The 24,721-nt window shown below is 41.4% G+C and overlaps 1 protein-coding gene across 2 annotated transcripts in view; it reads right to left on the bottom strand.

Moving 5' to 3' along the window:
• The window catches only part of IQCK (IQ motif containing K), a 153,684-nt gene that overhangs the window by 83,037 nt on the left and 45,926 nt on the right, over positions 1–24,721 (bottom strand). For both annotated transcript variants that reach the window (XM_023558807.2, XM_064295654.1), the window contains exons 5-6: positions 10,829–10,881; positions 10,615–10,692 (exon numbers count right to left, since the gene is read on the bottom strand). In XM_023558807.2, coding sequence (XP_023414575.1) covers positions 10,615–10,692; positions 10,829–10,881 — 131 coding nt within the window. The remainder of the gene's footprint in view (positions 1–10,614; positions 10,693–10,828; positions 10,882–24,721) is intronic.

Genomic DNA, 24,721 nt, shown 5'->3' with positions numbered 1-24,721 from the left:
GTCTGGTTATTGTCTGCTTTCCCATGACTATGTAAACTGTATGGGGACGAAGAATTTTTCTCTCTCTTGTTCTCTACTCTATTCATAGCACCTAGAAAAGTGCCTGGCACATGGTAGACATTCAATAAATATTTCTGAAAGAATATTATTATAGATAAGGAAATGGAGAACTTTCTTAATTTCAGAATTTATCCATGGCAGAGCTGAGGTTAAAGGCAGATTATTCTGTCCTTCACCTGCTTATTCTTTCTGCTACCCCATATTTCACAGTGCTAACCGTTGTTCTCTAAGGATACAATAAAAGCTATCATTCTTTGAAGAAGCCCTGCTGGTGCAATGGTGACATGCTTGGTGGCTAACCAAAAGGTCAGCTGTTTGAACCCACCCAGTGGCCCTCCGGGAGAAAAGACCAGCCATCTGCTCCCATAAAGATGACAGCCTAGGAAGCCCTATGGAGTAGTTCTACATGGAGTTGCTACAAGTTGGAATCTATTCGACATCCACAACTTTGTTCTGTGAGCACCCACTCTTAGCCCTCTGCAATGAATATCTTTAGCTTTCATCCGCCCACGATACCCTCCCCTCTTCTTGGGTACTGTCCTCAGATTTTGCTTTGGCAGCCTCCCTCCCTGTGTTGGGGAGACTGTGCGTCACAGCACCTTGTCCCTTCCTTGGCCAAGGAGTGCACCTGAGACCCTAGCTTAGGCAAGCTTTCTTCCTGGAGCGAGACTCCTGAGTGGTCCGACAGAGACCAAGAGGACTCATCCAGGCAAACTGACTTGAAAAGCCAGGTCATTAGCTTGTGCTACTGGATCCCCAGATCTGCTCAGGTTCCTGTATTACCCAAGGCCAGGTCCTTACCTTTTCCTTCATGTTTCTGAGTTATCGTAGTACTCTCTTAAATGGCTCTTAAATTTCTGTTGCTTGCAACAAAGAGCTCTAACTAATACCATCTATAACCCTCAAAACAATCCTACATGGTAGATATTATTACCATCTCCATCTTACGGAAGGGGTGAGGCTCAGAGATATGAAGGGGCTACTTTCAGGTTGCCTAGCTGTGGCAGGCTAGATAATGGCCCCCCAAGATACCCACGTGCTAATCCCCTGGCCCTGTGAATATGTTCCTTAACATGGCAAAAGGGACTCTGCTGTTATGATTAAATAAAGGGTCTTGCAATGAGATTAGCCTGGATTATCCAGGTGGGCCCAATGATGTAATCACAAGTATCCTTATAAGAGGGAGGCGGAAGGAGATGCTACTGCAGATACAACAACAGACGCAAGAGGTGGGAGTGATGCAAAGAAAGGACTGTGAGCCAAGGAATGCAGGTGGCCTCCAGAAGCCAGAAAAGGCAAGGAATCGGATTCTCCCCAAGAGCCTCTAGAAGGAACCAGTCCTGCTGACACTACAACTTTAGCCCAGTGAAACTGACTTTGGACTCCTGACCCCCCAAATTATAAGAGAATAAATCTATATTGTTTTAACCCACCAAGCTTTTTCTAATTTGTTATAGCAGCAGTAGGAAACTAATATACCAACTAATACACGGCAGAGCTAAAATTGGAACCCATATGTGTCTGCCATGCTGCCTCGCCCAGGCTCTCTAGGCTTGTTCCCAGATAGTCACATCCAGAAACAGCAGGAAGAGGGGAAGGAAGTAGCCTTGTGTGCACTAGAGAAAAGCCCACCCACATGTCAAACCTCCAGCGAGGGGGAGGCACTCGGAGGACTTATACATCTCAGCATGTCCTGCACTCAGGAAACAGCTCCCCTTCCTTCCTGTTTGAAGATGAATGCTAATACAAAGAACAAAGATGACTTAACTATTCTCACGAGACTCTCTGGGCTCTGAAACTACTGAGACAGAAACTACCCTTCTACCGGATAAAATTAAAAGGATTTTTTTGTTCTTCTATCAACAGGGCGTAACAAAATTCTCTGCTGTGCCACCTTTTAATTACCATCTAAAAAGTGCATGCAGCTTTCTATACCATTTTACAGGCATAAGCATTTTGGCCCCACAGTTAACCTCAGTACAAACAGATTGTCACAAGGCTTGTGTTTGTCCTCAAATGGCATGGTGACACTTTTGTTTTCACCTCAATTTTTGGTCATAAGATACTTTTTATCAACATGAAAGTATCGTGGATTTTTTTTTTTTTTTGCAAGAGTAGAACTTAGCTGAAAAGACATTTCACCCAAAGTGTCCTTTTTCTCCTCTAAAACACAACCTTTGTTTCATTGACGGTCTCAGCTTTAATGATGCCTTTCATGGGCCACCTCTCCTGGGAACGGCCACCAGGAGGGCAGCAGCCCACTTTTGTTCCTTGTGCTTTAGTCATTTATTTTTGCAAATGAATCTGACCAATTCTCAGGGCAATCCTTTTAGGTCAAAATGAAAATCTAAACTTCTGAATGTGATAGCAAATAATTTCATTGCTTCTGATTGGTTAGTTTAGTCAGGACTATATGCTATGAAAAGGTACTGGGTTTATAAATAGGAGTAAAGCCATCAGGAGGCGTGACGTAATCCACCACTATTTAAAGGTGGGAGAAAAACACCCTCATCAAGTTTTGATTCAAGCATGTCGTAGATCGTGCTCTTGTTCCCAGTTATTTGCTCCCTTCCCTATAAGAAAGGTTCCTAGGTAGCAGGGTTTGCACTTGGCTAGTAACTGAAAGGTTGACAGGTCGAACCAACCCAGCAGCACCACGGAAGAAAAGGCCTGGTGATCTGTTTCTGTAAAGATTACAGCCAAGAAATTCCTATGGAGCAGTTCTACTCCGTAACACTTGGGGTTGCCATGATTTTGAATTGACAGCACACAACAATAACAACCCTGTAAGAGGATTGTGCATCACTGCTCTTTGCCATGTGCCTTGCAGTTCTTCTCTGTGAAAGTCAAGCTTCCCTACACTACTGATATTGAACTTGGCCATACAACTTGCATTGGCCAGTGAAATGTGAGCAGAAGTGAAGTTTGCCATTGTACTGTACAGCCATTGTTCTTCTCCCTCTGCCAGAGACTGAGGTAGAGCTTCTCCTTCATCCTGGGCCCCAAAATAAAAAGGATTATGGAGCAGAACAAAAGCCAAATGTAGCCAATATGGAACAAGGATGAAGGATGAGCCTGTGTTGTTATAAGACACTGAGATGTGGGAGTGGTTTGTTACAGCAGCAGGACCTAGAGAATGCTGACTAATACAGAGGACTGGAGGGTAGTTGGGGCAATACCATGTAGGAGAACCTATCAGTCAGGGATCTTTCATTTGCAAGTATCAGAAATTTAACTCAAACTGGTTTAACTGTGTTGTTGTTATGTGCCATCCAGTCTATTCTAACTCATAGTGACCCCATGTGACAGAGTAGAAGTGCCCTATAGGGTTTTTTTTTAACCTTAACAGGAACAGATTGCCAGGTCTTTCTCCCATGGAGCTGCTGGGTGGGATAGTAGCTGAGTGCTTAACTGTTGCACCATCAGGGCTCCTTGACTTAAGTGAGTCAAGGTATTTTTTGGCTCACTTCACTAAAAAGAGATAGAATTGGCTTTAGGCATGGTCAGGAAAGGAGTCTCCAAACAAGGCCAGGCAGACTGTTTCTCTCCACCTCTCAGTGCTGCTGTTATCCCAGGAGCAATCTTTCCAGGTGGTTGCCCCCAGCAGCTTGAGGCTTATAACCACAAATCTCCAAGTCTAGTGGAAAAGAATTTTTTTTTTTTTTAATTCATGTTCCTGCCATTTGGAGTGAAACGCCCTTTTGAAAGATATTTTAACTCTAGAGTTATTTAATTCCGTGATGATCCTTGATTTTAAACATTCTCATTTCACTGCTTAGTTTATTTAACAACTATGTATTTTTTACACATGATAAATTTTAGTTATTTTTATGTCTAAGTGCTGTTCCTGGCTATATAAAAACGTAGCTATAAAAAAAAATCACGGAAGAGAAAGGAGAGACTGAGACGGGGTGGACAGGGTGAGGAGTATGCTAAATTATGGCAGCACCTGTGGGAGAAGGACCCATCATTTATGTGATAAGCAATCGGCAGCCACCCGTGACAAATTATCCCAACCTACCAGCTGTGAACTGACATTATAACGACATCAAGCATCGAAGGCAGCTGGGCTTGGTAGAATCTGTTTTACCAAGAACATTAAAATAAGACCCAAACTCACATTTTAGATGGTTTCCAAGGCTGGTAAATGGGATTATTTGAGGCAATAAATGCTAGCACAAGTGTAACATACAGTGGAGTTACACTTTACCCAAAGGTATAGTCCAAAGTCATGGTATAAGATGAAAATCACATTTAATCAACATTTCCCCTTAATATTCCTTAAGTTACCCATATAAGACATAGTATCAATGAATAAGGAAGACTGAAGTAGAATTTATGCCTTTGAATTGTGGTGTTGGCAAAGAATATTGAATATACCACGGACTGCCAAAAGAGCGAACAAATCTGTCTCGGAGGAAGTACACCCAGAATGCTCCTTAGAAGCAAAGGTGGCAAGACTATGTCTCACATACTTTAGACATGCCATCAGGATGGACCAGTCCCTGGAGAAGGACATCACACTTGGTAAAGTAGACAGTCAGTGAAAAAGAGGAAGACCCTCAATGAGATGGACTGACACAGTGGCTGCAACAATGGGCTCAAGCATAACAATGACTGAGACGATGGGGCAGGATCAGGCAGTTTCATTCTATTCTACACAGGGTCGCTATGAGTCAGAACCAACTCAATGGCACCTAAAAACAACCACATCTTTCCATCAGTCTGACACAGCCAGTTTTCTCTCAACCTTCATACTTATCACTTTAAGTGCCAGATGATGTAACAGGGAGTAGAGACCACAGTAGTTCACCATGCTTTTAGTAGCATGGACTCTGGAGCCAGGCTGCCTGGGTTCAAATCCTGCCTTTGCTATTATTAGCTTGTGACCTTGTACAAATAATTTCTCTGGGCCTCAGTTATTTCTTGGAAATATGGCTCTGGCCAGGTCAGTAAACACTCACTGAACATCCATGGGCTCCCTGGCATATCCCAGCCTCCCTTGCAGTTGGTTTGGGGTCTTGCTCTGTGAGGAGAGGTGAGCAGGTTAAGAATTTCCTGGGCTAAGAAGGTTAAAAACTGAGATGCATCCTCCGTTCTGTTCTTCCTTTGTTTCCGGGACCTCAAAGATCACATGTTCCAGATAGTATAACTATAATTCGGAAGAGGGCTGTCCAACCTACATCAGTCTTTGTATGAGCAATAAATACTATTATTGGGTTAAGCCACTGGTATTTTGTTATTGTTCATAACTACAACCCCTATACCTGTGGTTATAGTCCCAATTGGGAATGGGTTTTCTTTGTTATGTTAATGAGGCAGTATTAGCGTAGGGTGTATCTTAAAATCAATCTCTTTTGAGATATAAAAGCACAGACTGAGCAAGTAGCAAAAAAAGAGAACAGATGGGGGAAGACAGATGCCATGCCACTTGAGATTTTCAAGGAACCAGGAAACAGAACCTGAAAAGAGACCAGGACCTTCCTCCAGAGCCGAGAGAGAGACAGCCTTCCCCTAGAGCTAGTGCTCTGAATTCGGACTTCTAGTCTCCTAAACTGTGAGAATGTAAATGTGTTTGTTAAAGCCACCCACTTGTGGTATTTCTGTTACACAGCACTAGATAACTAAGACAGGGGCTATGGTAATTTACAAGAAAAATGTAAGATATATTTAGAAAAGTTAACAATGGATCCCCTGGTTCAAGTCTAGACCTTTTACTCTATTCACTTCACCAGGGTTGCAGAGGGTGGCTGGAGACAATCACTAAGCAAGTTGTTTATATGCACCACAAATTCAGGCCATCAGCTGAGCCATCCCGACTCATCGCTAGCTGGTTCCCTGGTGGTTTCACCACAGCAGGTATTGTAGCCCCCCTCCCTCGGCCCTTAAATTCCAGAACCTGCCTTGGCCTCCCTCTCATTAAATGCCATCACACCTACATAACTGAGCAGAATCACAGTACTCACCATTAACTTTCTCAATTTTTCTTCCCTCTGCCTCAAATTTTCTCTCAGTCTTAGGTCTGCCTCATAGAAATAAATATACATTTTCTTCTATAAAAAAAAAAAATTTTTTTTTTTTTTTATATGTGTGTATATATGCATAGGGAAGTATCTGAAAAGAAGTTCACTAAAATGTTGACAATGGTTCTATCTGGGAGACAAGCTCTTAGGCGATTTAAGCCTTTTTCTTTTTTCCGTATGGTTTAAATTTTTTCAGTGAGCATGCATCATTTTTACAAAGCCCAAAATGCCATTTTAAAACGTAGGGGATCCCTAGGAGGGGGACTTCAGTCTGACCATAGTCTCCATCACACCGTCTCCCCACCAGCCATGGCAAATCAACAGAGAATCAAAGTTGAAACATTGGCTCGCTTTGCAAACTTAAATGCAAGACCAGCTGTGGTCACCACTGTTGACCACATAACTTTGAATAAGTGCCTCCTTCATAGAATTTCTGGAGCCAACTCTGGGGTGCCCCAAAGCTAGCCCTTGCTCTCTTGGCTCAATCCACACATTTGACATGGGGATCTCAAGATTCCCCCAAAAATGTCTTTCTCCAGACTCCATTTCTAAGCTGCAGGCCCAGACAGGAATAGGCGTCCTTAAACCTGGTTTTCCAGCTAGGTCCCTCTCTTCCATTATGGGCCTCCCATTTGCTCAGTAGAAAATCTTACCCTCTCAGGCATACCTCTCCTTACTCCTAAACTCATCTAGTGTCCTTTGTCCACTAGTTCAGATACCTTTCTTTAGGACTGTTACCATCACCTCAGTACCAGTATCCTGACCCCAGGATCTCCCCAAGCTCATACATATATCCCCTACACTGCCCCAGGAGTTATCTTGCTAAAACACAGTCTGATCACCTTACGACTCTGCTCAAAAGCCTTGGAAAACTCTCTCTTGATAATGGAATAACGCTCCAGCATCATGCTTTTTCTGAAAACCATAGTCCACTCCTTAACTTCCTTCCAGCCTTCTCTGCCATCCTATCCCTATATAACCACAGGCTCCATAAGCCAGCCACAGGCTCTATAAGCCAGCTACACTGGTTTTCTTGCTGTGCTTGGACCATGCCCTGACTTCTCCTACCTTTGTGCCTTTGGCCTGGAATGCCCTTTTCTGCTGGATATCTCTCTTCCTAAGACCACTTCAATGACAATAGCCATTATTCACGATTTATTTAATTCTTACTAGGTGTTGGGCCTATTCATGATCCCATTTGTAGGTTCATCATTTCACTGCATCTTCCTAACAAACCCATTTGACTAATGAGGAAACAGGCTTAGAGACTGAAATGCTGTGATGCTTCTAAAACTTGTCCACTAATTCTTTGGTACTCCTCCCTTCAGGGAGTCCCTGGGCGGTGCAAATGGCTAAGGCGCTAGGCTGCTACCTGAACATTAGAAGTCTGAGTCCCCCCAGAGGTACGCCAAAGGAAAGTTCTGGTGACCTACTTCTGAAACAGCAGCTGCTGAAAACCCTATAGAGCACAGTTCTGCTCGGATACACATGACGTCACCATAAACTGGAGTCAACTCCATGGCAACTGTTTTTTTTTTCCCTCCCTTCAAAAGGTGGAGTCTCCCTCTGAATGTGGTAACCCAGTGCCATCGAGTTGATTCTGACTCAGCGACCCTGTGGTAACTGGGCTATACTTAGTGGCTTGCTTCTAACTAACAGAACGTGGTGGAAGTGGAGGTGTCTGACTTCTAAGACTGGGTCATGAAAGGCATTGTGGCTTCCTCCCTGCACTCTCTCAAGTCTCTCATTCTGACAGAGGCCGGTCACCATGTCATGTGGGTATTCAAGCAGTCCATGGAAAGGCGCCCCCAAAAACCAAAACCAAACCCGTTGTTCTTGAGTCGATTCCGACTCATAGCAACCCTACAGGACAGAGTAGAACTGCCCCATAGGGTTTCCAAGGAGTGCCTGGTAGATTCGAACTGCCAACCTTTTGGTTAGCAGCCATAGCGCTTAACTACTACGCCACCAGGGTTTCCTGGAAAGGCCCAGATATGGAAAAACTGCCATCTCCAGGCCCAGATGAGGAAAAACTGAGGTCTCCAGGCCCAGGTGGGAAGAAACTGAGGTCTCTGGGCCCAGATGGGGAAAAACTGAGGTCTCCAGGCATAGACAGGGAAAAACATAGGTCTCCAGGCCTACGCGGGGAAAAACAACCAGCAGTGTGAGAGCGAGCCATCTTGGAAGGAGATTTTCCAGCCTCAGTCAAGCCTTCAGATGACTGTGGCCCTGGCTGACATGTCGATGACAACTTCATGACAGACCCCGAATCAGAACCACCAAACTAAGCTGCTACCAAATTCCTGACCCACTGAAATTGTGAGATAATAAATATTGTTTTAAGCTACTAAGTTTTGAAGCAATTTGTTATATGGCAATAGATAACTAAGACATTTGCCCAAGGCCATATGGCAAGTAAGTTGTGGAGATTTGAAAACTGTCCCCAAAGCACAAGCTCTTAACCACAAGCCAATACCGCTTAAAGTATTAGTTTATATTTTACTTTCTTTAAAGAACCTTGACAGAGTCTCTCCCTAACATCCTATCTTCCTCCAACTTGCACCTTTAAGTCCTGCTCAAAATGCCCACTTCCAGGCTCTTGCCCCCAACTGTCACCATATTTGCCTAAGACCAGCCTCACTTGGTTATTACAAGTGGGAAACCAATGCTTCATTTTCAAGGCAAAGCAGCAACTTGGAAAATGACACCAATATATACAAATCTTTCATTTATTAGTCATTTATGGTCTATAAATTGTGGGGCCTTCTGTTTCATGGTAGGCAAAAATTAGGTATAGGTTTAGCAGCTCGATAAAATACAAGGTTTTCCAATGTCCTTCTCCTTTTAATGTGTAGTTACTCTCGGATTGGCGGAAAAAAAAAAAAAAAAAAAAAAACCTAGTAATATCTGGGGGGTTTTAGTTCTCAAAATTGTGAAAGCTAGCCAAGAGTTTATTCAACTCTGCATTCTCAAAAAGGGCAGATTTAAGCAAAACATGTGGCGTTTCAGTCCCAAGGTCTCCACTCTGTTTAATATGTGGTTTTGAAATCCTCACCCAATTTCCTGGTGCCTCAGTTTCCTGACATTGTTCTTGCAAAGGGCTGGCACGGAAACATTTTCAAAGCAATGGGCTAATTATGTACTATTTTCTCTAAATTAAGTTACCTTTTCTTCCACTATGGCTTAAAATAGTGGAGCACTGCTTGAAAGTCACCTTCTAGTGAGGTCTTTCTTGACAATCTATATAAAATTGAATTCCCCCTATACTCTGCATTCCCCTCCACCCGCTTTATTTCTCCCTATTTAAAAAAAAAACAAAAAATGAAAATTAAAGTGTTGGCGTTGAGTCAATTCCGACTCATAGTGATCTCTATAGGACAGAATAGATCTGCCCCATAGGGTTTCCGAGGCTGTTATCTTTACGGAAGACCACCACATCTTTTTCCCATGATGCAGCAGGTGGGTTCAAACCACTGACCTGCCGGTTAGCAGCTGAGCACTTAAACCTGTGCCACCAGGAATCCTTCATTTTTCCCTACAGCACTTACTTATTTGCTTACTATGTCTCATCCCCACAAGAATATAAGCTCCATGAAGGCAGGGTGATCTGGCTACTTTGTTCACTGCTCTATCTTCAGCACATAGAACGATGTTTGTACATAATAGGTACTTAATAATTCTTTTTCTTGGGCAAATAAATCATGCATATCTAGAAATGAGACACGCTACAAAGCTATCAAAAGGCATAAATTAGATAGAGTCAAATCAACATGACTAGATCTCAAAAGCATGTATTTAACCACAATAAAAGCAAGTCACACAATGCTACACTGAGTTCCTCTCCTGCAGAATGGAGCTGTCGTAGCATCATTAAAAAAAGCTCATTCATGTTAAATGCACAGACACTCAATAAATGATACAGGTACTCAATAAACATTAGCTGCTATCATCATTACCACTGCTACATCAGATGAAAAATAGCTCACATAAAGCAATACTACTAATTTTATATGGATATAAACTAATTTTACATGGTTAGTTAACTAATTTTAAGAGATCTAGAAGGATATTCTCCGTACCGAGCTGATTACCTCTGTGAGGGGAGGTGATCCAGGGCAGAATGATGGTCAAATATTTTAAATGGAGAACTGATGTGTGAATTACTCATATAGCTAAAGATGAGTATTTAGAAAGATAGTAGTATTCCCTGAGACATAATGACCTCCAAAGAGAGAGAGAAAGGCACAGAGAGAGGGGGAGAGAAGGAGAAAGAGACATAGAGGAGGTAAGTTACTTAGGATAGAAATGTTCAAAAGCTTTTATTTCTGAAGTCCTTCCGGAATAATCATTGCAGAGATAGAATGTATTCTCCTTAGACTGCAAATCACCACAGAGACAAGAAACACAAATATAACTGACCTGGGGTCCTAAGTGGGTTGCATGAATTAGTTCTCTTGGATTGGAGAAAGCTATCATTAAACCAATCTTAAAATTAGGAGTAAATTATTTGAAGCTTGGTGTCGGTACTTACTGATGCTTCAGCCACTCGGCCACAAATGGAATGGAGAAGAATTCTGTGAATGGCTCGTCTATCCTCTTTGGATTATGACTGATCACAATGCCATATGTTCGAGCGACAAGAAAACAATAAGCAAGAATCCAAGTTACTTGTTGCCATTCTGCTTGCAAATTAACATGACTGAGTCCTGAGGGTCACTAAATATTCAAAGACATGAACAACTTACTTGTATAACCACTCGGTGAGAAAATCACAGGCAATGAACTTCGTTCTTTTCCTCTAAAGAAAGCAGAGAGATTTAAATTACACACTTACCGTGCCCACGTCTGAGTAGGACAAAGGATGAGAGGTTAGCTGACTGCTTGTGTTAGATGAAATACGCATGAGTCCGTTTTGAGGTTTATAAGCACACCAACAAACAAAGTAAAGAATTTTGAAGACATTTCTCCAGCCATCTTTATGTAAGCATATTTTCTGGGAGCAAGTACTAATATAAGAACTGGTGTACACAGTAGAAGGTTATTACATGTTTATGGAACTGTCTCTAAAGGATTTCATTATTTAAATCTAGACCCAATTTCTCTTTTCTGAGTAACTATATTTAAGGGTTTCCCCTAGTCCATGTAAGCCTCAGAACATGGTGCCACCTTCAAACGTGAAAGCCAAGGACACGGATTCCACTGGTCCATGACTCTGCTAGTTTTCTACCCAATATCTACTCCCCACTTTATCCTTATTAACAGAAACCTGATTGCTTCCAAATGACAATCATCCCAGCCAAACAAGTACATTTCCCAGCCTCCCATGCAGTAAGAGCAGCCATGTGACATGTCCATTTCTATTTCACAGCAGAAGAGACACAGTTCTGCCACATGAGAAATGGACATGTCCTAGGGATTTCTGAGAAAGTTCTGTTTTCCTGATGTAGGTGCTGCCCCTTCTTCCTTGACAGTTCTTTCTACTTCTTTCAGTCTGGAACACAAACATGAGCCTGGAAGTGGAGCAGCACCTTTCAGCCACAAGGCCAAAGCCACATGCTAAGGATAGGGGAGCAGATGGTTGGAAGGAGCCTGGGCCTCTGATAAGTCACTGTGCCAACTTGGGCCTGCCCTACTCTGAACACCTTGATATATACGGAGAAATGAACTTCACTGGCTTATTACCACTATTCTTGAGTTTTCATTACATGAATTAAATACAGTCCCTAGGTGACAGATAACCAGAAAGCTGAAAGGGAAAAAAGCCACAGGATAATGGGGAGAAGGCTGTTGAGAACAGGAATAGAATGGAGTACCAGGTATCCTGTCACCAATTTCCATGTAAAGATTCTTTTTGTGACCTAGAACCAGTCAACACCTTTCAGAGTTGCTAAGGAAACAGGGAAATAGAGGGTCCTTGTCTCTCCTTTTAAGATTGCAGGGGCTAAGAACCAAGTAAGACTAGAGGTCCTGGTGGCCATGTGGAGAGATCCTTCCCAAGGCTGAATGCAATACACAGTGTGCTGGAAATTCACCCTTCTCTATTCTGTTCTGTGCCTCAAGAGGTTGATTTTATGGTTATCATTAGTCAGACTCCTTCGCCCTCTAGTTGAGTCCAGGCAATGGGTGGCTCCAGCAGGAGATCAGAGGAGGAGAAAAAGGAAAGGGCAGGGTATATATTCCCTTGGCTTCTTCCCTGTTGGGTTGTGGATTGGCAGTAGCTGTGTTCCTCTACCAAAGGCCACCACTCCTCTCCTACAGCTATGGCTCTCACCTAGTCTGGTAAAGTCAAATCTTACCTTGTCCCTTCAGGTCAAGGACAGGAAAGGGGTTCCAGATGTTGTAAGTCCTGGGTGCTTCATCATCTTTTGCTGCTTTCCCTTAACCCTGCCCATGCCTTTGTAAAAAGTCCCATCATTAAACTCCCTTCAATCAGCCCTTCTGAGCAGGTCTTCTATTTCCTACTTGGAACCCTGACCAATACTCAGAGAAAACCAAAGCTGAGAAATAGAGAGTAAGATAATGTTCTAATGCCTCTGGGTCCATCCAGGTGCCAGTGTGCTGCACAGCTGGATCGCCCAGTTACACAGCCAATAAATTTCCTTTATTGGTTCAGTTTTATAACAACAATAACAATAATAATAAATAACTAGCAAATTCTTCTTAGTCCAATGCCAGCTAGATTCTAACTCTACTATTAAGCCTTATGCCACTAAGCCAGGTGCTTCCATTACATTCTCTCATTGAATCTTCATAACAACAACTTTATAGGGTGTGCCCAGATGAGAAAAACAGGCTTAGAGAGGTCAAGTGCTTTGTCCAGGTAGGTGGTGGAAGAGTCAGACTGTGAACCCAGGTCTTCAAACTCCAAGTCCTTTTTCTACTTGGCCATACCACTACAATTCTATGCTTTATACTCTGTAAAGGAAATATGTTGTGATAATGTAGCAGAATATTATGCTCACCACATAACTCTACAAAGAACAGACAGATACAGTACTGCAAAAATTAAAATGGTTGTACTAAGGGTGAAATGCATATAATAAAAATAGTCACTCCTAACCTCCTTTTCAGTAAGGTCAACACCCCCACCATTCTGGCAAAATTGTAATCCCTAGAGGCAGAATTATGTTTACCACTAGTAAAACGGAATGTAGAATTTAATTGGAGAAATTGGAAGCAATTTTGTATATTTCCCTATTGGGTGTCTTAATGCATTTCATGCATAGTGTCAAAGGGTTGTCAAACAGTCCTTCTTTAGTATTAATGTAATTTTGATAACCTATTTTACACAACTTGAAGAGGAATGGTGTTGCATTCATTGTCAAAAAGAACATTTCAAGATCTATCCTGAAGTACAACACTGTCAGTGATAGGATAATATCCATATGCCTACAAGGAATACCAGTTAATACGACTATTATTCAAATTTACGCACCAACCACTAAGGCCAAAGATGAAGAAACAGAAGATTTTTATCACCTCCTGCAGTCTGAAATGGATCGAACATGCAATCAAGATGCATTGATAATTACTGGCGATTGGAATTCGAAAGTTGGAAACAAAAAAGAAGGATCCGTAGTTGGAAAATATGGCCTTGGTGATAGAAACAATGCCGGAGATCGAATGATAGAATTTTGTAAGACCAACGACTTCTTCATTGCAAATACCTTCTTTCACCAACATAAACGGCGACTATACACATGGACCTCATCAGATAGAACGCACAGGAATCAAATTGACTACATCTGTGGAAAGAGACGATGGAAAAGCTCAATATCATCAGTCAGAACAAGGCCAGGAGTCGACCGTGGAACAGACCATCAACTGCTCATATCCAAGTTCCAGCTGAAACTGAAGAAAATCAGAGCCAAGTCCACGAAAGCCAAAATATGACCTTGAGTATATCCCACCTGAGTTTAGAGACCATCTCAAGAACAGATCTGACACATTGAACACTAGTGACCGAAGACCAGACGATTTGTGGAATGGCATCAAGGATATCATCCATGAAGAAAGCAAGAGGTCACTGAAAAGACAGGAAAGAAAGAAAAGACCAAAATGGATGTCAGAGGAGACTCTGAAACTTGTTCAGGAATGTCAAGCAGCTAAAGCAAAAGGAAGACAAGATGAAGTAAAAGAACTGAACAGAATATTTCAAAGGGCAGCTTGAAAAGACAAAGTATTATAATGACATATGCAAAGGGCTGGAGAGAGAAAAGGAAAGAACACGCTCAGTGTTTCTTAAGCTGAAAGAACTGAAGAAAAATTTCAAGCCTCGAGTTGCAATAGTGAAGGATTCTATGGGGGAAATATTAAATGATGACAGAAACATCAAAAGAAGATGGAAGGAATACAGAGGGCCATTATACCAAAAAGAATTAGTCGACGTTCAACCATTTCAAGAGGTGGCATATGATCGGGAACTGACAGTACTGAAAGAAGAAGTCCAAGCTGCTCGGAAGGCATTGGCAAAAAACATGCCTCCAGAAATTGACAGAATCAATTGAGATGTTTCAACAAACAGATGCAGCGCTTGAGGTGCTCACTCGTCTATGCCAAGAAATATGGAGGACAGCTTCCTGGCCAACTGACTGCAAGAGATTCATATGTGTTCCAATTCCCAAGAAAGGTGATCCAACTGAATGCGGAAATTATAGAACAATATCATTATATCATGCACAAGCAAAATTTTGCTGAAGATAATTCAAACACAGCTGGAGCAGTGTATCGGCAGGGAACTGCTGGAAATTCAAGCTGGTTTCAGAAGAGGACGTGGAACCAGAGATATCACTGCTGATGTCAGATATACCCTGGCTGAAAGCAGAGAATACCAGGGGGACGTTTACCTGTGTTTTATTGCCTATGCAAAGGCATTCGACTGTGTGGATCATAACAAACTATGGATAACACTGTGATAAATGGAAATTCTGGAACATTTAATTGTCCTCATGAGGAACCTTTACATAGATCAAGAGGCAGAAGTTCGGACAGAACAAAGGGATACTAATTGGTTTAAAGTCAGGAAAGGTGTGCATCAGGGTTGTATCCTTTCACTACACCTATTCAATCTTTATGCTGAGCAAATAACCCAAAAAGCTGGACTATATGAAGAAGAATGAGGCATCAGGATTGGAGGAAGTCTCATTAACAGCCTGCGTTATGCAGATGACACAACCTTGCTTGCTGAAAGTGAAGAGGGCTTGAAGCACTTACTAATGAAGATCAGAGACCACAGCCTTCCATACGGATTGCACCTCGACATAAAGAAAACAAAAATCCTCACAACTGACCCAAAAAGCAACATCATGATAAATGGAGAAAATACTGAAGTTGTCAAGGATTTCATTTATTTGGATCCACGATCAACATCCATGGAAGCAGCAGTCAAGTAATCAAATGACGCATTGCATAGGGTAAATCTGCTGCAAAAGACCTCTTTAAAGTGTTGAAAAGCAAAGATGTCACCTTGAAGGCTAAGGTGTGCCTGACCCAAGCCGTGGTATTTTCAATTGCATCATATGCATGTGAAAGCTGGACAATGAATAAGGAAGACTGAAGAAGAACTGACGCCTTTGAATTGTGTTGGCGAAGAATACTGAATATACCATGGACTACCAAAAGAATGAACAAATCTGTCTTAGGAGAAGTGCAACCAGAATGTTCCTTAGAAGCAAGGACGGCAACACTATATCTCACATTCTTTGGACATGTTGTCAGGAGGGTTCAGTCCCTGGAGAAGGACATCATGCTTGGCAGAGTACAGGGTCAGCAGGAAAGAGGAAGACCCTCAACAAGGTGGATTGACACAGTGGCTGCAACAATGAGCTCAAGCATACAATTGTAAGGATGGTGCAGGACTGGGCAGTGTTTCGTTCCGTCGTGCATAGGGTCGCTATGAGTCAGAACTGGCTGGACAACACCTAACAACAATTTTACACACACTCCATATTTGACTTTAATCAATGGTAACTGTAGCTGCCATACTCCAAGATGGCCCTGAATGATTCTTGCCTTCTGATGTTCATGCCCTTCTGTAGTCCCTGCCCGCAGTGAATTGGGCTAGCCTGTATAACCAATAGGATATGGCAGAAATGACAGAGTGTAGCTACTGGGTCACCTTCTTGGTTCACCTGCCAGAGGATACTTGAATAGCTCTGTGGAGAGGAGACCTGTACGAACTGAGGCTGCCGACCTCCAGCCATATGAGTGGGCCACCTTGGGGGCAGATACTTCAGTCCCAGTCAAGCCTTCAGATGACTACAGCCCCTTGTGACATCTGGCTACAACCTTTAGAGAGATCCCAAGCTATTATCACCTAGCTAAGCCTCTCCCAAAATCCTGACCCATAGAAACTGTGTGAGAAATAAATGTTAGTTGTTTTAAGCAGTTAAGTTTTAGGGCAGTTTATTTGACAGAAACAGCTAACTAATCAGCAACTTAGAAGAATTTTATACATTAAAAAAATTAAACCCTGTATTTTAAAATCAGGTGCACATACAAGCAAAAAAATCTATAACAGAAGTAGAGAGTGCTTAAATATCCTCAAGGCTTACATATTTAGTTCTGATATGTCATAAAAAAAAATAAAAATTTTATTTATTTTTTGACATATATTTACTTAAAATCCTTCAATGCCTCCCTCTTGCTATCATTCTACAATCCCACCCCCGATCTCATCTTCCACCATTTCCTAACCAAACTCCCCTGCCGAACCAAACACACCAGCCTTGACCTAGATATACAGACTCTCTCCTTAGACCTTTGCCCGTCCTGTTCCACCTATCTGAAATACCCTTACCTCCAGCAGTGGGCATTGGTTGCTTTTTTCTGTCCAGTCTACTGCTTATGAAAACAAAACACATCTCTTCCTTTTGAGGAAACAGCCTCTGCCATCCTCTGTCCATGTGGCTTAGACAGGACTGACAACGTGCTCTCTCCAGCGGTGAACCTGTCTCAGGCCTGGCCAATCAGAGTCCCCTGGCTACAGTGACTTTTCCAAGGATGAACTCATGGTCCAAGCTGGATCAATTAGAGGGCAACTCAGGGATTTTTGTGAAGCTATCAGGAAACAAGTTGTCTTTCGCCACCAGGGTCACCAAGGTATACAGTGGAGCTGTTAGTGAGTACTTTGCCACTGAATGGGAAGAATCTACCTGATACCGAAACCAACACAAAAGAAGACAGAGCTGAGAGTTCTGAGAGATGGAGGTAGTATCAGTAACGATGCTTTAGGGATTTTTGTTTCTTTGTTAACTTTATTCAACAACTTTTACTGAGCAGTAAGAGTGTAGGGACCCGATTCTGTACTCAGTGCTCTATTGGGCAGAGATATTATCAGATTTAATTGTTAGAGGAAAGTTTTTGTTGCAAATATGAAAGGGGCAGAACCCAAAAGCTTTTTTTTTTTTAATTTATATTATTACATACAGAAACACTGGATGTACTCGCGTTCTTAAACAGAGTTTAACCAAGACTATAACCAAATGGTAGTGGTTTTTATTCTCAGTTTAAGATGGAAACACCACAATAATAGTGGCCAAAGCATTAGAAATGAAAAAAAAAAAAAATCCATGGCAGCCCACGTGAAATTTTTTACTGTATCTGAGGTCTCATGTAAATGCAAAGCAAACCTGTAGACAACAACTAAAATTTTAAATGGCTTAAACAATAAGGGCATTTATTATCTCAAGTAAGAGAACTCTGGAAGTAGGGTGATTCCAAGGCTGGTTAGTTCAGTAGCTCACTGATGCCATCAAGGACCAGGCTCCTTCCATCTTTCTACCCTGTTGGCTGTTCCTTTTAGGCTACTTCTCCTCATGGTCTTAAAATGGTTGCCACAGTTCTGGGTATCCCATGCAGAAGGCAATACCCAGAGGCACAGAATGCTTCATCTCTGCCCTGGGACCTTTTTTAAAAACAAGAAAAACTTTCCCAGAAGTTCCCCAGCTGACTTCTCCTCATGGCTCACTGGCCCAAAATGCAGAACGTTTCCATGCCCAAGCCACTCACGTGGCAACGGGAAGGAGACTACCATAGTTGGATTAGATCAATTATGGACCACCCCCGTTGGGGCAGGAAAAGAGTCCAGCTACCCCTAAGGACACAGAAGATCCAATGAAAGTGAACAAATGTAGAGTTCTTTTAGCAAAGAAGATGGAGATGGCTGTTGAGTAGATTCCTGATGGCAGATTCCTGACACCATGGTACTAGACCCCGGACCCAGCTATGACTGAACACAAAATCCTCTGAACCTTTAAGGTTCATGAGCCAATATGTTCCCTTTTCCCTTAAGCCAGTTTGAGTTGGGTTGTTCATCACTTACAACACAAAGTTTTAACTACTCTTCTTCTTTGACCAGTAACTTCTTCCATTTGTCCTTTAAAACATTTCCTTATTAAGCATTCTTACCATATTCAGTTTAGGGTAGGCTCCTTCCCTATGTCGTAGCACCTCAGACTGTTAAATAACTGCCTACCCATGAGTCTATCTCCCCTACTGAGCTACAAACTCTGAGGACAGGGCATATACCTTCTACGTCTTTATATTCCCAGTGCTTAACTGTGGGGCTTATACGAGGTAGGTGATCAATAAACATTGAGCAAACGAATGAATGAATTTACTGTTCAACTCTCAAGCATCAAAGCAAAAAAGAGCTTGTGCACGAGAACTCTGACATTTGAGCTTGGGAACTGTTAATAACATTTGGGACAATTTCCCTCCCAATATTTTAATATTTAATATAATTTTTTTCCTTCAATTTTTCCCCCTTCCCTTTGAAATAGCCAACTCAGCTTTATAATCTTAGATAAGGTGAAAAGATTGTAGTGAAACTGATGCTCACCAAAAAAGAAAGTGTTAAGATTTTTCACTGAAAGTTTTACCAACCTGTTAACAAATACAATACAGTGGTGGCTGAGTAGCTGGAGAGTATTTGTAGGTTTTTACCTCATGCTGATAGCTTCTTATTTAAAAAAATGAAACACTGCTGGCCAGGGTAATAAAATAATATGTACTGAATTTAGCAAAGTTGCAAGGTACAAGGGCAACAAACAAAAATCAGTTGGGTTTCTCTACACTAGCAAAGAGAAATCTGAAAGGGAAATTAAGGAAACAATTCCATTTACAATAGCATCTAAGAAAATAAAATACCTAGGAATAAATCTAACCAGGGACGCGAAGGGCCTATACAATGAAAACTATAAAACACTGCTGAAAGAGATTAAAGAGGGCTTAAATAAATGGAAAGATGTTCCATGTTTATGGCTTGGAAGACTTAATATTGTGAAGATGTCACTACTACCCAAAGTGATCTACAGATTCAATGCCATCTCGATTAAAATTTCAACAGCCTTCTTCACGGAAATAGAAAAACTAATCCTCAACATTATATGCAATGGCAAGAGGCCCCAAAAAGCTAAAAAAAAGTTGAAAGAGAAGAACAAAGTAGGAGGACTTACACTTCCTGATTTTAAAATATACTATACAGTTACAGTGATCAGAACACCCTGGTACTGGCCTAACAACAGACCAATGGAACAGAATTCAGAGTCCAGAAATAAACTCATACATCTATTGTCAACTGATTTTTGACAAGGGTGCTAAGTCGATGGGGAAAGAAGAATCTTTTCAATAAACTGTGCTGGGAAAATTGGATTTCCACATGTAGAAAAATGAAACAGGATCCAAGCCCCACAGCACACACAAAAACAAATTCAGAAGGGATTAAGTTCTTAAATGTGCAAACTAAAACCATAAAATGCTTAGAAGAACAAGCAGGAGCAATGCTGTCAAGCCTAGCTTACAACAATGGATTATCAAATATAATAACAAAAGCACAAACAATAAAAGACAAAATAAATAAATGGGACTCATAAAAATTAAAAGCTTCTGTTCATTAAAAGACTTAACCAAAAAAGTGAAAAGACAAGCTACTGACTGGGAGAATAACTTTGGAAACCATATATCCAACAAGACTCTAATAACCAAAACATACATACAACTTCGACAACTTAACAATAAAAAGATAAATAACCACATCATAAAATGGGCAAAGGACTTGAACAGACATTTTACCAGAGGACATTCAAATGGCCACCAAACACACGAAAAAATGTTCAAGTCATTAGCCATCAGAGAGATGGAAATCAAAACCACAATGAGATGCCATTTCACTCCCATTGGGATGACTAAGACTAAAAAAAAAAAAAACACAGAAAATAACAAATGTTGGCAAGGATGTAGGGAAATTGGACCCCTTATCCATTGCTGGTGGGAATGCAAAATGGTACATCTGTTATGGAAAACAGTGTGGCAGTTCCTCAAAAAACTAAAAATAGAACTACCCTACCAGAACTACCCTATGACCCAGCAATTCCACTCCTGGGTATATATTCAAAAGACTTGAAAGCAGAGACTCAAATAGATGCTTGGACACCAATGTTCACTGCAGCACTATTCACAATAGTCAAAAGGTGGAAACAACCTAAATGACCATCAACAGATAAATGGATAAACAAAATGTGGTACACACTTAAAATGGAATAGTACTCAGCCAGTAGGAGAAATGCAGTTCTGATACATGCTGCAACATGGATAGAGCTGGAAGAGACTATGCTGAGTGAAATAAGTCAATCGCAAAAAGACAAATATTGTGAACTTACTTTATACAAAAAGACAAGAAAAGGCAAATGTGTAGAGAACAAAGTTTATTAGTGGTTAGCAGGGATGGGGAGGGTTTAAGAGTCAAGTTGAATTGGCAAAAGTTGTGCGGTATATTTACAAAAATGACAAAAAAAAAATGTAGCTGCTGAGGCTGCTTATGTACAACCAAAAACATCATGGGATTTGGTTTCTTGGTTTGGAGTCTAAGGGTCATGGTTTCACAGGACATCCCAGTAACTGGCCCAATAACATGTCAGGAATAGGAGGAGGATATGCAATGTGTGGCTAATTGCCTCCATGAAGAAATGCCTCCTCGGCCACGAAACGAGAAGAATTGGATGGTGCCTGGCTACCATTACTAAACATTTTGATCAAAGATTTCATAGAAGAATCCTAACCAAAAAGAAGGAAAATGCAGACCAGAATTTCAAATTCTCCTGGGCTCCAGACTTCCTGGAGCCATGAAGATTGGATGAACCCCTGAAACAACTGCCCTGAGACAATCTTTAAAACTTAAATGAAAAATAGCCCCTGAAGTCCTCTTAAAACCAAACAACAGTTTAACTAGTAAAAAATGTCTGCCTTGAGCATTATGCTCTTTTAAGAACGATCTATATGGGATCAAATTGACAACAGCAACTGGAAATATTAGATAACAACCTTAGAGGGCAGTGAATTTATGTTAATGGGGGAGAAATAACTTAGAAAAGGAGGGCGATAATGGTTACAGAACTTGAATAATGTAATCAATGCCACTAAATGCTACATGTAGAAACTGTTGAATTAGTGTTTGTTTTGCCGTGTATATTCTCCACAACAACAAAATAAATAAAATTATATATTAAAAAAAAGAGAGACTGGGTGTAGGGTATATGGGAACTAGCTTCACAATTTTTCTGTAGGTCTAAAACTGGCCTAAAATAAAATTGTATTTAAAAAAATATTTAATAAGGTCTTCTTTTTTTCTAACTCTGCATTGCAAGATCAAGACTTCTTTCAAAAGTCATCTGTAACCAAAATAAGAAAATACTTGTACAACAATGTAAATGTGTAACTAGCCTGAATTGCCTTATAATAATTTAAATAACCCAGCAATTGTAGGAGGGCAGTGTTTCTTTCTGATCCTACAAAAGATGCATTGTTCCCTTGGCATTTACTGTACCATTTGGTGGTAAAGATTCCTTTTACAAAGGGAATGCAGCTTGATTTACTCTATTACATAGACTTCAAAAATAGCCAAATGGTCTGATGTATGAAGGTCATACAGACTGATTTAATCACTTTTGATGTAAAGAAACAAAATGCAAGAAATTGTGTTTCCTTTCTGTTCTGGGCAAGCGTGGACGTGCCGTGCATACTCAGACACGCAGAACAGTGGGGATATTGTTCAGCTGTTGTTTAGTTTAAAAATCATCTGCTGGGGAGCTGAAAGAGTGAAGAGAAAGCAAATGAAAAGTTGTGGGGAGTGAAGAGATAAGAGAGGAAGTAATAGAAAAATTAAAGAGCGAGATTAAGAGAGTGTGGATACCCAAGGACTAAGAAATGTGGACAAGTTCACTGAGTGCAGGCTTGTTAACAGGTGAAAATGCAAGTTTGGGTGAGCAAAGGAGACGGTAAAGGCAACCTTAAACAAGGTAAAAAAGAAAAAAAAATCGAATCTAGAATTAAAAGGAAAAAGACTAAATGTCAAAGTATGTCATTAAGCTATCATGTGTCTGCAACTTACTTTGAAATGCATCCAAAAAATAAGAAGGATGGATTGGTGGCTAGATAAGCCATGAAGCAAATAAAGCAAAATGTTAATTGTAGAATCTAGGCAGTGGATATGTGAGTATTCACTGCAAAATTCTTTCAAATCTTCTATATGTTTGAATTTTTTAATAACAAAATTGGAGGGGAGGAGCAAACATCGTTATGAAAGACTCAAACCTCAAAGAGAGAAAAGGCAGAAATTAATAAGGGGTTCAATCCAAACTTAACAATTTTTATGTTTGAGATACATATAGGAGACAGACTGGAGGACTGAAGACTGGAAAGGGAAACAGCTAACACTGCAAAGTAATTGAATTTGTATCAGCTGACTAATATAATTCCACAACAGAAAAAACGTCGGAAGCAGATGCTGTACAGTTTAATGGATTGGAGTGTGGCCGGCTATGCGATTGTATTAGTTGAGACTCTTTGAGTTTGCAAGCACCAGAAATACACTCAGGTTACCTTGGTTACTGGGGGTGTACAGGTCAGGTTGAGGATACTGTTGCTCCAGTAGTAGAATTCTCTCACCTTCCATGTGGGAGACTTGGTTTCAATTCCTGACCAATGTACCTCAAGCGTAGCCACTGCTCATCTGTCAGTGGAGGTTTGCATGTTGCTGTGATACTCAACAGGTTCTTCCGAACTAAGACACACTAGGAAGAAAGGCCTAGTGACCTATTTCTGAAAATTAGCCAATGAAAACCCTATGGAACACAATGGTCCAATCCCATTTTACGTGGGGTCCCCATGAGTTGGGAGCTGATACAATAGCAGCTAACAACAGCATAAACCAGGTTAGGCTAGACTTTGCTGCAACAACAAACAACCCCAAAATCTCAGTAGGTTATATCATCAATGGTTTACTTTTCACTCATCTTACATGAATATTTCAATTGGCTGTGGCTCTGCTCCATGTTTTTTCTACTCTGGGACCCAGGCTGACAGAGCAGCCTCTCTATCTAAAATATGGCAGAGGGGAAAAAAATACGGTAAACTGTACTTTGACTCTTAAAGCATATGTTTCGAAATGACATAGGTCACATCCATTCATTCCATTTACCAAAGCAGCCACATGTTCAGGCTTCGCCCAGGGAGAAGATAAAAATACTGTTGAACAACGTCTCAGTTATCTAGTACTCCTGTAACAGAAATACCACAAGTAGATAGCTTCAACAAACAAGTTTATTCCCTCATACTCTAGTAGGCTAGAAGTTCAATTCAGGGTGTCAGCTCCAAGCGGAAGGCTTTCTCTCCTGTTGGCTCTGGAGGAAGGTCCTTGTCATCAATCTTTCCCTAGTCTAGGAGCTTCTCGGCACAGGGACCCCAGACCCAAAGGACATGCTCTGCTCCTGGCACTACTTTCTCGATGGCATGAAGTCCCCTTGTCTCTCTGCTCACTTCTCTCTTTTATATCTCTAAAGAGATTGACTTAAGATACAATTTAATCTTGTAGATTGAATACTGACTCATTAACATAACTGCCTCTAATTCTGTCTCATTAACTTCATAGAGGTAGGATTTACAACACATAGGAAAATCATATCAGATGACAAAATGGTGGACAGTCACACAATACTAGGAATCATGCACTAGCCAAGTTGACAGATATTTTGGGGGGATGCAATTCAATCCATAACAGGGGGTTACTGTAAAGGTAGATGGGATGGTAAGAAGAACAAAAATCCTTCCCACCTGTGTCTCAGAAAGAGCCAGACCAGTGTTCACAGCTCCTAGGGCATAGGAGAGGCTCCAGGCATCCACCAGCCTCTGGTGACTCAACAATAGTTCTAGTTCTAGTCCTATGTGGGACTCAGCTCGCTTCCTGGGGCTTCTTTCTCTAGTTGCTGCTTCTTTATCTGCTGCTTCCTCCTCATGGTTCTTGCTCGTTCTCTTTTTCAAGGCTTCTGCTAACCCATGGCTTTTATTTCTCCTTATCTCTGGGTGTCTCTCCCCTTAAGCCCACCCTACTGTCTGCCTATTCTCTCTGTATGTCCGACATCCCAGCTCCTTGAAAGGGAGAATGTGGCTGGGCTGGTTAGATGCTAACCAGGATAGACCACCCCTGTTGGGCAGAGCAATTGTACCAGGCCATTTCATCACTGCTCGCCATCCTAAAGTGGCTGCCCAGAGAGCCTGGCACTTATTCCTGGTTGAATCACTTGTGCCAGGGTGATGGAGACATGGATAAGACATGCACGGGCTGTGGCTTAGAACTTAGAATA

This window comes from Loxodonta africana, chromosome 12 (genome assembly GCF_030014295.1).
Source record: "Loxodonta africana isolate mLoxAfr1 chromosome 12, mLoxAfr1.hap2, whole genome shotgun sequence".
Lineage (NCBI taxonomy): Eukaryota > Metazoa > Chordata > Mammalia > Proboscidea > Elephantidae > Loxodonta > Loxodonta africana.
Note: the sequence above shows the minus strand (reverse complement) of the source record. Positions and strands in the feature narration are given on the sequence as shown.